This window comes from Sinocyclocheilus grahami, unplaced genomic scaffold (genome assembly GCF_001515645.1).
Source record: "Sinocyclocheilus grahami isolate Dianchi unplaced genomic scaffold, SAMN03320097.WGS_v1.1 scaffold47.1, whole genome shotgun sequence".
NCBI lineage: Eukaryota > Metazoa > Chordata > Actinopteri > Cypriniformes > Cyprinidae > Sinocyclocheilus > Sinocyclocheilus grahami.
The window spans coordinates 1,087,044-1,101,079 of NW_015505226.1; the positions used below are offsets into that span (position 1 = coordinate 1,087,044).

Sequence of the window (14,036 nt, forward strand, 5' to 3'; positions counted from 1 at the left end):
TATTGATTGACTGCTATCCTGGAGACTAGTGGACCACATCCCCTTCACTGTGCGTTGTGAATACAGACTTGGAATATCTGGTTATATTTTCCATGTTTCAGCTGTCTCTCAGTTTCCTAATCAAGCAGGAGAAAACTGTGGAGAATGACAGTGTACTTTCTCTTTCCTTTCCTCATTTCTCATATCTCTTTGTTTTGGTCTTTAACTCCAACAACCCCCACTTATATATCTCTCTCGCTTTCCTTTCCCTTTGTTCAGTTTCCCCTTTCTCATTTCCAACCCAACAACAGCTGCTGTGCTCTGATTGGTTGAGTTTCAGGAGGGGGGTGGAACCATGTGACCTGTTGTAATATTTTTCCTGCCTGCTTAGAACAGATCTCTCAGTTACAGCAGAGACAGGGACAGAGACGCTCTCACAGTCTGTCCACAGTGTTAACCTTTCTACGCTTAGGAAAAAAACATTATTATAACATAACTCCTTCTGGATTACTATTTCCGTATTCCTTTAACAGAAAAAAACAGGAATATTTTTGTTTGTTTTCTCAGCCTTTTGTGCCTGAACTGCCACCAAGGAAACAGGAACAGAGTAGACAGACAGACAAATAGAAAGCTATAGATCAGCCTGAGAGAGACAGATGTGTACAGAAGATGAGTCCGGCTTTAGAAGCGCTGATGGAGGGGTGTAGATACCCAGGGAAAGAAGAAACGAAGGGAGGAGTGATGTTGGAACCATTTGTCCATCAAGTCGGCGGCCACTCTTGTGTACTGCGGTTTGGGGAACAGACCATCTGTAAACCACTAATACCCAGAGAACACCAGTTTTACAAGAGCCTGCCACCCGAGATCCGCAAATTCACGCCACAGTACAAAGGTAAGTGGACACTTAACAGAACATCACCATTACAACCAATCAGCCACTTTCTTGTTTATGTATTGTGTATGATAGTATTCCTTCCTCTCTCTTGCTTTCTTTTCACTCTATCTGTGCACAAAATTGCGTAAGGAGTGCTTTAAATCATTGTTATGAAGAATTTATATGAATAAGTTACACTGACTTATTTCATACAGTGCAGCGTGACTCCTATAACAAGGCCACACACACTTTCATATGCTGTAACTGATTGGATGACCCTTTTGAATGAGATTTAAATGGATGGATAGATATAGATAGATGAAAAGAAATTTGGATAGATACATATATACATAGAGTTATAAGACATGCACACTCTTACTCATAACACTTTTGGGCACTCAGATTTATGTTCATGGCATCAGATGGAATATCATGTTCAGTTGTTTTAGTCTGATATATTTAAACACACTCAGGCATACAGACACACTGGCATCTCTTGTGGTGTCATTGACTGGGCAGGGGTTTAGTACTAAAAAAAAGAAGCTTGTGCATACTTAACAGTACTTATATACTAACATGCTCGTCTCTTTCACAATTATAAGGCTCCGCTGTTTTTCTTACTCACCATAAAGCTTGACACACGCTAAAAGAAACTAACCACGCATGTTCTCTGACTCAGCAAGTATAAGCCAAAGTGTGTTTGAGCGTTGGTGCATAGACGTGACATCACTGCTATTGATGTCATCTTCTACCATGACTGCAGAGGTTGAGGCTGCAGGGTCCTAGTGCCTGAACTCGCACCATATACTTACACACAAACAACACAGACAGGTTTCAGCAGTTAAAGCTTGTGTTTTGTGATAAGAATAATTAGTTTTTTAATGCTTATTATGCCATTCAATGTTGAAAATGTTTTGCTGTTCTCTTTCTTTCTCTGTCTTTACCCCCTACCCCACTCAACTACCCATAATCCCCTTGTGATGCTTAGTTCCATCTATGGTTATCATGAGATACCACCATAAATCAGATCTTAGGCCACATGCCACACTTCTGTATATGTATATTTTTGCTTTGTATGTTATGTATTCATCTGTATACTGAATGTACCAATGCAGTTTTCCAAATTGTTGCTGTCTGTAAATTTCAGTGACACAGTTTCTGTAAAGCTCAGACTATAAAGTTGTCATATGCTTCTCATCTGTATTTGATATCTAATGTGGGAATATTGCAGATGGTTTGTCCAATGAGTGGTAATAAAAGAGCTCATTGAATTGTACTTTCTTGCCTCCTGTGTTTTTTGTGTGTCTTTTTCTGCTTAGCACTAGAAGGCATGCAAAACTCCCTCCCACACTCTCACATTTACATGACGTGAAGTGAAGTGACATGTGGCCAAGTATGGTGACCCATACTCGGAATTAGTGCTCTGCATTTACCCATCCAAAGTGCTCACACACAGCAGTGAACACACACAAACCGTGAACACACACCCGGAGCAGTGGGCAGCCATTTATGCTGCGGCGCCCGGGGAGCAGTTGGGGGTTCGGTGCCTTGCTCAAGGGCACCTTGTCGTGGTATTGAAGGTGGGAGAGAGCGCTGTACATTCACACCCCCCACCTACAATCCCTGCTGGTACGCGACTCAAACCCACAACCTTTGGGTTATGAGTCCGACTCTCTAACCATTAGGCCACGACGTCAACGACCGATGACGGTGTTGAATATTCACTGTCTATACAAATTCATTCCCTTCTCAACCCTCTGCTTATCTTTTCTGCTTATTAAAGTACAGTATAAGCCGGATTGGGTAAGAACTACATTTTATAATCATATGATTCGTCATATCTGAATCATATGTTGTTTATGTGTCAATATAACCTCCAGTGTACTCATTGTCTCTCTTTTTCTCTTTCTTTCCCTCATGTTCTCTCCAGGTGTGGTGTCGGTGAGTTTTGAGGAAGATGAGGAGGGGAATCTGTGTTTGATAGCGTACCCACTCCACAGTGATCCAGCTGATTTGGAAAACAAGGAGCCCTCTGCTGATGGAGAGCCCAAGAATAAGCTTAAGTGGGGGAAAAAGAAACCATCAGGCCCACTACCAGAAAGCGAGAGAGCCAGACAGAGCCGAAAAGAGGAGAAGGGCAAAAGGTAATGGAGGTCACATGGCTAATTAACTACCATTCAAAAGTTTGGGGTCAGTGGGATTTCTTTTTTTCTTTTTTTAAAGAAATTAATACTTTTAATTCACAAAAATGCATTGAATTGATGAAAAATACCAGTTAAGACTTGAAAATTCTTACAAAAACATTTTGAAAACATTTGAAAAAATGTACCACGGTTTCCACAAAATATTAGGCAATTTTTTTGCAAGATTGTTAAAAAGAAATGTTTCTTGACTAGCAAATGAGCTTGTTAGAATGATTTCTGAAGGATTGTGTGTCACTGAAGACTGAAGTAAATGGCTGCTTAAAATTCTGATTTGCCATCAGAGGTGTAAATTACATTTTAAAATTTGTTGAAACACAAAGAAGTTATTTTAAATTGTAAAAATATTTCACAGTATTACGGTTTTTACTGTCATTTTTTTGATCAAATAAATGCAGCATTGGTGAGCACAAGAGACTTCTTTTGAAAACATTAAAAACATTTACAGACCCCAGACTTTTGAACAGTTATATGCACATCCTTATCATATAATTCAATATTTGGCACACACACACATGCACATGATGACAGTAATTTGTAAAGTCTTTTTCCTCTGATCTCTGCAGTAATCGGGATGATAAGGCAGAGGTTTTGCACTACAGTCTGGAGAAAGGAAATGTGGTTCCTCAGATCAAACACAACCCTTGGAGTCTGCAGTGTCACCAGCAACACCTACAGAGGATGAAGGAGAACTCCAAACACAGAAACCAGCACAGTATCCTTTTTAACAAGTGGACAAACTTATAATGATGACACAGGCATAACATCTTGTAAGACATGCTCATTTATACAATTAAAAATGCATCTTTGTAGTACTTTTTCCCTTGACCCATGACATCTCTCAGAATTTATTTTGCTGGAAAATCTAACATGGCGGTACCGGGTCCCATGCGTTCTTGATCTGAAGATGGGAACACGTCAGCATGGGGACGATGCCTCTGAGGAGAAGAAAGCAAATCAGATTCGCAAATGCCAACAAAGCACTTCCTCTTCTATTGGAGTACGCCTCTGTGGCATGCAGGTAACTACACATCTTCTAAAAAGTCTACAGACACGTACGTGCCACAAAGATTCACATTGGGTATGTCTTTGTTTTAGTGATTTGTACAACCCTAAGTGTAATTCCGATCTGTGTTTCCCCTGATAGGAGTATCACAGCACTACAGGGCAGCTGATATTCATGAATAAGTATCACGGGCGTAAGCTGAGTCTGGCCGGGTTCAAAGAGGCTCTGTGCCAGTTCTTCAGTGACGGCCGAGTTCTGCGCAGAGAACTTCTGACCCCAGTGCTGCAAAGACTGAGAGAGATGAGAGCGGTGCTGGAGGCTTGCGAGAGCTATCGCTTCTTCTCCTCCTCTCTTCTCATTATTTATGACGGGGCTCCACCCCCTGCCCCATCTAGATCCCGGCCCTCTCGTGGAGGCGAGGAGGAAGATGAGGAGGACGATGATGAGGACGACGATGAGGAGGGAGCTTACGGAGGGCGTCACGATCACTCCAGCAGCGTTTCACCAATGGTGGACGTCCGAATGATCGATTTCGCCCACACGACATGTCGTGATTATGGAGAGGACGGCATCGTCCATGAAGGTGGAGACAGCGGCTACATCTTCGGCCTGCAGAATCTCATCAGCATTCTGTCACAGCTTGAAGAGCACAGCAATGACTAAACATTTGTGCGACGTCTTACCGTGCATTTACCATGCCGAGGCTTACCATGGGCATCCTGACCATGCCATCAGGGTTTAAAGTTCAAACTTAGCTCGCCCTGCTATGCTTTTTCATAGCCCTAGCAGGAAGCGGTTGCGTAGGTGAGGGTCAAAAGGAAAATCCAGAAACCCACCGGAGCTGAGGGGACTGAACTCTTTTGTAATTTCTCACTGAGGTGAAGAAGTGTGGTCCCTCTCCATGCCTGTTGTTTCTGCTCGCCCCGAATCGTAGGGGATGGCAGTGGATGAGTTTCTGTGACATCACATCTGCTCTTGTATCTTCATTTGTTCTCTTCATCTATGAAAGATAAGGGAAATAAGCTGATGCTTGCATTAAAAGAGACATTTATAAAAAGACATTTGCAAAATGTGATTATCTACACACCTTTTGAAGAGGTGGATTTGTAGCAATGGTAGCACAATCATAAATTGATATGACAAGCAACTAAGCAACATACATGAAGGTGCTTTAGAAACACTAAGCAGGACTCAAAGGAAGAGACTTTGTAGGGAATGATGAGTGTGTGGAAAAGGCAATTTGCATAGTCCTTTCCACATTCCTAATCATAAAAGACTTTTTCTCTTGGACATTTTAATATATTTCATTATCTTGGATCCTCTTCATTCCATAGGCACGTGTTGAAGATTAGCGTCCTCACTCCAGAGACTTTAAAGAGAACCCTATTTATTTATAAGAATATTTCTATCAAATGTGAATGGAAATGTGACATTCCATCCCTAGTTCTACCGTATGATGTAAGTGATATAGGTAGAGAAATTATTTTTATGTCATGGTTTTCTCTGTTTTTGACAATATGAAACAAAATAAAAAGAAATCTGCTTTGTTGTGGTACATTTTGAGTTTGTTTTGTACAAAAAAAGAGATTATGGCATGAGCACGATATATGTCCTCTTTGATGTCTGATGTTACTTATGACTTTGACAACTACAATTACCAAAAGCCAACTAATAATAGCACTCCGGTTAGCGCATATGTTTGTGTACTTGAAATAAATAGCCATGCAGCAAGGCCTCCAAAGGCAGATTCAATTCGGTCGAAGTCTATGGCTACTAATGTGTAAACGGCAGTGTACTTTTACAGTAGATTCAGACTCTGGTCAATGTACATGTTTCAAATGTAGGCTGTATGCTCTTGATACAAGATATAATGCGGCAAAATCCTTTTTAAACCATAAATGAGGGACATAGCTTTCATTTGTCAGAGGACACTGGATTCGGACACCAGATGTACAACTCACTGCTGCTTTGGCCGAGCCCCAGCAGGCATATTACGGATTTGCTAAACCTTTCACTAAAAGCTTTCCACATGCACTCTCTAAGCCTGTTGTTTGTGGGTGTATTTGGGCAGGAGTGCAAGGGATTTGGCCTGGATTGTAGGTTAGAACTGCGTACATGCAGACTGTAGTGGCTTGCTTGTGTGTTTCCTCATGTGACCTATCTTGAGTTAAGGATGTTGTGTATGGATGTGGAATAATGTGTTAGTAGATATTGCATTTTACGGGTCATCCACCATATATGTTTGTCCTCTCGTGTCCTTGGTGCAGTCTGTGACTCTCTCAGCTGTATTAGTACTCACATTACCAAGGAAAGCTCTGGATTACATTCCAAATGCCGGAAAACTACTCGTAAGTGGGAAATACCATTGGCACATTCTGAATCAGGTCAACATGTGAAAGCTTTCTGGAAGAGAGCAATTGGTTTGAAATTTCAAAATGTTACCAGGTAACAAACGTTAAGTGGAAAATATTCATGGAATGCTGTCCGAACAGTGCGGATGGACGATGCCAAGTAGTTGCAAGTAGTCATGTGTTTGCCACATTTTCCCTCAAGAAAGGAAATGTCTGATTACTTAGAATGCCTTAAATATTATGGTTCACTTTTCTCCACATTCATATATACATTTTTCTCCACATAAATGTGGAGATTGAAAACCTCTAGACTTCTTTACAGTCTTGATTTATGACAATTATGCACTTTCAGTATAATTTAGTCTAGTTTTAATTGTAGGCATTAGGGTGTAATATCATGTTGGCCTTGACTGAAGTGGTTAGATCTATAGTTTTCTTTGAACATTTGTGTGCTGTCAGTATGAATTGTCTTTTTACAGCTCCCATGACATCCCCTTTCCTCATATGTTGCTGTGAGAATGGGTTTTGTAATAATGATGGATTACTATGGCAACCATCTCTGTATTTTTAGCAAGATGCACAATGTGAATGGAGAAAAGGCATAAGCTGAAAAATGGCCATATCTTCACTGTTATGTAATGCTGATATGAGTAGAGTAGCACTTACATATGTAGCACTGATGTATGGCTTGATTTAACCAGATTGTTTTGTTTTCAAACTAAATCTCTTATGCTCACCAATTTAAAATAGCTGTTTTCTATTGTAATACATTTTAAAATGTAATTTATTCCTGTGATGGCAGTGCTGACTTTTCAGCACCCATTACTCCAATCTGCAGTGTTACATGATCCTTCAGAAATGATTATAATACTTTAATCTATAAAAAATAAATACGCAGCTTTTACCACAAAGGAAGTTAAGAGTGACCAAGGGCTATCAAAGGACACCAAAAAAAACATGACATGCCACAAAGGAAGTTAAGAGTGACCAAGGGCTATCAAAGGACACCAAAAAAAACATGACATACAGTATTATGGAATGAGTAAATAATGACCTTTTTTTGGGGGGGTGTACTGTTCCTTTAATTGACATGAACCCTCATTAGGCTGAAATATGAGCTGTTCCTGGAGTCATGCAACTGTTTCCTCTCACAGTCATTCTTTTGGGGCCTTGTTATGTGCTATTGCAAAGCTTACACAACATGTTTATCATATGATTATCTAATTAATTAGCTTGTCCATCCTTATCAACAAGGCCGCAGAAATAGTGAAACACTTTTAATTTAGCTACACTTCCATCCTACACACTCCCATTTTCTGTGTCCCATATAAGGTTATATTTTAAGTTGTTCCTTATGTGTATCAGGTACTTATAAGAAAGTTTTTTAATAAAGTATGTATGCACTTTATTCACAGTACATTTAGTTGGACACTGATGTAATGATTAAACTGAACAGCAGTCAGGTGTTCATTGCCTCATCCTTTCCACTAATGTGAATAAAAGAATAAAAAGGCCTAAAGATGGAATGATAGCATGAGAGTGATGAATAAAATGGGAGAGCGACAAAAAGATAATAATACAGTTGGTAGTGAGAAGGATAGCAGAATAGAGCAAGAGAGACAGTTGTTTAACCTGTCAGAGATGATGAATGTTCAGTTCTACTGGTCAAAATTCATTGAACTGCTGACAAATATTATGGGCCAAGTATACATTGCCAGCAGGGCAGAGAACACACATATGCATATTAGTTTTCCAATAGTATATTTTGCTATGGTCATCTCTGATGTTGATGACCAAAGCAAATATTCTCCCATACCATATTTCATTTTACTTTACTACTTTACTTTACTTTACTTTTTACTTTACCCTAAATAGCATGTTTGAGATTGATCTTGTTAAGGCCTGGTAGCTTTATTTCATTATGTGTATAACTGATTCTCTTTTTACCATAAAGTTCTACACTATTAAAATTAAACTTTGACTTATAGTTGTGATTTATGACTAACACGACTATCTCAAAATGACATTCAAATTTCCCGCTAAGGAATCATCACACACAGACTGCTGTGTGAGTGTCATGTAAGACAACAGAGGCAGTGGTGGCCTATAATATAGAATAATCTGGTATAATCCAAATCTGTTTACTCGGGCCACTGTTCCAAGCAGAACTGGTGGCAAAAGACAGTTGTGGTCTCCATATTACTACTTAATTATCTGATATTTTTCACTTTAGAACAGAATTGTAGAGGTTGTTGTTTTAGAGGTTGTAGATTGTATTTTTTAATTTAAAAAAAACAATAATTGACACATGATATTGAGTGATTTGAATACTATGTGTTTTGCAGAAACTGCTGTTTGTGTGTGTATACATCAATATACTGTATGTATAGGGGTGTAGGTGTTTACAGGATCCTATTACCCACTTATAGAACTGCTTCTCACATGACACTGATGTCATCACTGTTGCTAATTATATGACATCACAACTCCCACGACATCACAACCTCCCCACTTATCTGAGAAGATTATGAGTATGATAAAATCCAAACTGGAAATTCTCCTTCTGCAAATAATGTGTGTAAATTGTATGTAATTATAAGTAAAGTCATTCATACAAACATTCATTTGTAAATTGTCCTATTGAAGTGAAATGGATAATTCACTTACAATGGATTTATGATTTACTCCAAAACAAAAAATATCAAATAATGAAATTGGCATGTTGAATAAAGTGTTCTGATAAGAATAACTGTAACTATTTTCCTGTCTGGGTTCAAATCAATGTCTTACATAAGTGTTATTAGTTTATTGTGTCTCACACAAGCCATGCTTTCGTTATAATGTGTTATGGATAAGAGAGTCAGTTACCGGCTGAGAAATAACGGTTTATCATAGTATTTTTGTTGACACTGCGTTCTCAATGTCGCATAAGATGAATGAGTGACCTGAAATTAACAGTGGTCTCAGTAGAACAAATAAGTCTCTCAGATTTAACATTTTGATCATTTGTGGTCTCTCCTCTTTGGAAAATGCAAATGCAGGTGACACTTAAGCATGTTATAGAAAGCACAATGCATAGAAAGCACTGTCTGCCATGGAGAACTTCAGGCTGAGACTATACTGATGACAACATCTTTCAATGACCTTAGACATTTTAAGACCGTAGAGCTGACCAAATAAAGTCTGACATTGTCTGGCAGGTATGTTAAATTTCACTGTGATTTAATGTGTCAGCGTGTGGAATGTGATCAATTCTGATTGTGTGAAAGAGAGACAAAATAGAGGGAAAAGTAATGCAGAAATGACAGATACGTTGGCGTGTTGTCCTCTAAGGGCAAATTAATTTATGTAACCGCAATGGACAAAACTGTCCACTGTTCAGCAGTCACTGTCTGTGTGTGTGTGTACTGAAAATGCAGCCAGAAAGCAGTGTGCAGAATTGCAGTGGATAAAATCCTCATGGCTGTTTCCAAAAATAGATCATGTGCATGTGTGAGAGCAAATTTTCCTTGCTAAAGTAGTATGTATCATATATTTCTAGGATCAATTTCACATCAAAACACCATCAACAATTACACACAAACACAGTCTATTAATCAGTAAAAGCAAATAATATTTACAACAGGCCCTGTTTTCATAATATAATAACTAGGGCCAGAAATTAAGCATAATATGCCACAGATGAGGAAAGAAATAGCAGAGAATTTTAAATTATGGTAGCAAAAAATGCACCATATTGATTTCCTGTGTTATATATATATATATATATATATATATATATATATATATGTGTGTGTGTATGTGTGTGTGTGTGTTTAATATTTAAATTTAGGCCTAACAAACTATAGGTTTAGAATGAGTTTAGATCCTCTGCAGATATCAGCTGCTTTGATTGTAGTTAGCTGTATAATCAGAGCGAAATTTTTTGATTTTTAAATTTGATTTAATAGCAGCTCGAAAATGTATGTTTATTGATAATGAACATACATGCAGGGGGGAAAAAGCATCATACGGGTAAAATGCTTCTGAAATCAATTCCAAGGGCAAACATTACCTCTTAATAAAACATAACCAACTCTTGCAATGTGAAGCTCAGTGAGTGAACATCCACCCTTGAGTAATGACAGAAAATACCGGGAGCCCTCTGTCGGTTTGAGAAATAAATTATGGAACAGAGAAACATTAATTTATTTTAACTTTTAACTAATGGTTCTATGACACCCACTGGCCAAAAAAGAACGTTTAATTTAATTGTTTTTTAATTAATTTAACATCATTAAATATATTGGAAGGTATGACTCGGAATTCTTCTAATTTGGCCTATGAAAGTAAGGAAGGCAATATCTGTGATTAACTGAAGGTCATTTGTTTTACTTATTTTTATATTTTGGGTAATGATATAATGAGTAAATGAAGCCTCCACATGTCAACATAACAGCTGAAAACAGGACCTGATGGCAGACCTGATGACATTTAAGAATCTGTCTACGCTGCTTAACTATAATCAACTGTACAAGAGCAGAATTAGTTTTTACAATAACTAATGTGGACAATAATTTATCACAGACCACATAAATTATTCAAACGTCACAAGCGGCCCATTCCATTTGGATAGATCAAAGCATAAGCCGATTTTACCCGGAAGTATATTGTATTTATTTGATTGTTTTTAGTTCCCACTTTCAACTTTCTTCATTAAACGTGAGCGGCTAGTGATTTTACTATAATAATAAAACCTCATTACATTACATGAAAATAAATACTCATAAATCATAAATACTATATTAACCACTTTAACGGTAAGCAGAGTTAATTTTAACATGATTATATCTTTCTTTACGCTTATATTATATATATTTTTTAACGTCTACACGTCACTTTCACGTTGTACATAACGACAGTAAAATCGAAGTGGCGTGCTTGGAAACATTTGTAAGAAATGAACCTAACGAGTCACACTTTGGCCACTTGATCAAATTACATGACGCGAAACAGAAGATCAACCGCGGCTCGCTGTTCATCTGGCGTGTAGTAGAGTAGGTGTAGTGTTGACGTGTCTCTAAAGCGCTCTCCTCCCTTCAGCTCTGTCGCTTCTCTCTTTCTCTCTCACCCGGGCGGCGGAGCGCACCGGTAGCGTTGGACTAGCTGTTTATAGCTCACTGGGACTTCAGATAGTGACCGTGATTTCAGGGGACCGTCACCATGGCGAGTGAGTGTAATATTTTGAACCAGTAATGACAGAAAATACCGGGAGCCCTCTGTCGGTTTGAGAAATAAATTATGGAACAGAGAAACATTAATTTATTTTAACTTTTAACTAATGGTTCTATGACACCCACTGGCCAAAAAAGAACGTTTAATTTAATTGTTTTTTAATTAATTTAACATCATTAAATATATTGGAAGGTATGACTCGGAATTCTTCTAATTTGGCCTATGAAAGTAAGGAAGGCAATATCTGTGATTAACTGAAGGTCATTTGTTTTACTTATTTTTATATTTTGGGTAATGATATAATGAGTAAATGAAGCCTCCACATGTCAACATAACAGCTGAAAACAGGACCTGATGGCAGACCTGATGACATTTAAGAATCTGTCTACGCTGCTTAACTATAATCAACTGTACAAGAGCAGAATTTGTTTTTACAATAACTAATGTGGACAATAATTTATCACAGACCACATAAATTATTCAAACGTCACAAGCGGCCCATTCCATTTGGATAGATGAAAGCATAAGCCGATTTTACCCGGAAGTATATTGTATTTATTTGATTGTTTTTAGTTCCCACTTTCAACTTTCTTCATTAAACGTGAGCGGCTAGTGATTTTACTATAATAATAAAACCTCATTACATTACATGAAAATAAATACTCATAAATCATAAATACTATATTAACCACTTTAACGGTAAGCAGAGTTAATTTTAACATGATTATATCTTTCTTTACGCTTATATTATATATATTTTTTAACGTCTACACGTCACTTTCACGTTGTACATAACGACAGTAAAATCGAAGTGGCGTGCTTGGAAACATTTGTAAGAAATGAACCTAACGAGTCACACTTTGGCCACTTGATCAAATTACATGACGCGAAACAGAAGATCAACCGCGGCTCGCTGTTCATCTGGCGTGTAGTAGAGTAGGTGTAGTGTTGACGTGTCTCTAAAGCGCTCTCCTCCCTTCAGCTCTGTCGCTTCTCTCTTTCTCTCTCACCCGGGCGGCGGAGCGCACCGGTAGCGCTGGACTAGCTGTTTATAGCTCACTGGGACTTCAGATAGTGACCGTGATTTCAGGGGACCGTCACCATGGCGAGTGAGTGTAATATTTTGAATCGTTTCTCGAGTGTTTAACAGAGTTATATCACACTAGAGTTCTGTTGGCACCATTAGCATGCTAGCCAGACTGCTTTCTTTGATTGAAACCTGAGAGGCTGATGTAAGATTCATTTACTTAGTTTTTATTTGTTTAGTTCTGTACTTTACTGCAATTAAAATGCATTTCAGTTCCTCTTTAGTTTCTTTGTTTGGTTCGTCAGTTGTTTTTACGTATGTGAATTCACATTTGCAGTGTTTTTCTGGTGGCTAATGATTGAATGCTTCGGACAGCTAGCGTTAGCCTGTTAGCTACTTTCTTAACACGTCGGCAACACTTTGTATTACTACAAAATTGTAAACGAATACTTAAGATATTTGTTTTAAAGTATTTAATAGCTAGTACTGGGAGAACAACTTATTTAGTATTTTGTTGGATTGCCAGACTAGAAGGAAGTTGTCAAATGCTACAGAGTCTAGCAAAACAGGCATGCTAGTTAATGGAATGCAATTCTGTGTTTAACTTGATAATTACTTGGCAGTTCATGAATAATCGTCATCTCGCAGATGCTCTCCACCCGCTTCAGTGGGAATTTCCTGGTCAACCTCCTGGGGACTTGGTCTGTAAGTGTCACCAGTGCTTGTCGTCTTCCACTAAATTTTATATTGCAAATCCAGAGCTTGTTTTATTGGATGCAGACCAGAAACCAAATAGAACTAGATATGGAAGGGAAAACCTTCCTAATAGCATATTTTCTGTTGCTGTTGCTGTAGGATTCCTCATCCAGTGGTCCGGCTCGTGCCTACCCTGTAGGCGGTGGACACTCGCATATCGCACGCATACTTGCTGACACCTTATAAAACACTTTTATTATTTTATGATTGTTGTTGTCATTTTATTTTTATTTCTGTATGATTTGAGCATTCAAAATGGTCTGTCACGAGGGCTGTCTTGGGAGAACGTGTTCTTAGTCGTTAGTTCCAGCTGAGCATTTTCTCCTTTTTGTCAGAAGTGGTAAAACGTTTCTAAAATTCAGTGATGGGACAGTAAAGATGGACTCTGTGAGCTCTGACTAGGAATATTCAGGAGTTTTCCCTTCTCAGTCTGTCCTTCCAAACATTACCTCTTAATAAAACATAACCAACTCTTGCAATGTGAAGCTCAGTGAGTGAACATCCACCCTTGAGTAATGACAGAAAATACTAGACAAACATTTATTTGCTAAGTACCGGGAGCCTTCTGTCAGTTTGAGAAATATATTATGGAACAGAGAAACGGTAAGCAGAGTTAATTTTAACACGA

The 14,036-nt window shown here is 38.3% G+C and overlaps 1 protein-coding gene across 1 annotated transcript; it reads left to right on the forward strand.

Moving 5' to 3' along the window:
- Positions 1-378: 378 nt before the first annotated feature.
- Positions 379-5,600, forward strand: LOC107582690 (inositol hexakisphosphate kinase 2-like). The gene is made up of 5 exons (XM_016268617.1): positions 379-871; positions 2,784-2,997; positions 3,621-3,769; positions 3,900-4,075; positions 4,202-5,600. The coding sequence occupies exons 1-5, from the start codon at positions 649-651 to the stop codon at positions 4,721-4,723; spliced, it is 1,284 nt and encodes a 427-aa protein (XP_016124103.1). The 5' UTR covers positions 379-648; the 3' UTR covers positions 4,724-5,600.
- The last annotated feature ends 8,436 nt before the right edge of the window (positions 5,601-14,036 follow it).

Excerpts from the sequence above, each read along its gene's own strand:
- LOC107582690 (XM_016268617.1), top strand. The coding sequence starts at position 649 with ATGAGTCCGGCTTTAGAAGCGCTGATGGAGGGGTGTAGATACCCAGGG. Across the intron at positions 2,998-3,620 it reads AAAGAGGAGAAGGGCAAAAG|TAATCGGGATGATAAGGCAG; the intron begins GTAATGGAGGTC and ends TGATCTCTGCAG. Across the intron at positions 4,076-4,201 it reads TACGCCTCTGTGGCATGCAG|GAGTATCACAGCACTACAGG; the intron begins GTAACTACACAT and ends TTCCCCTGATAG.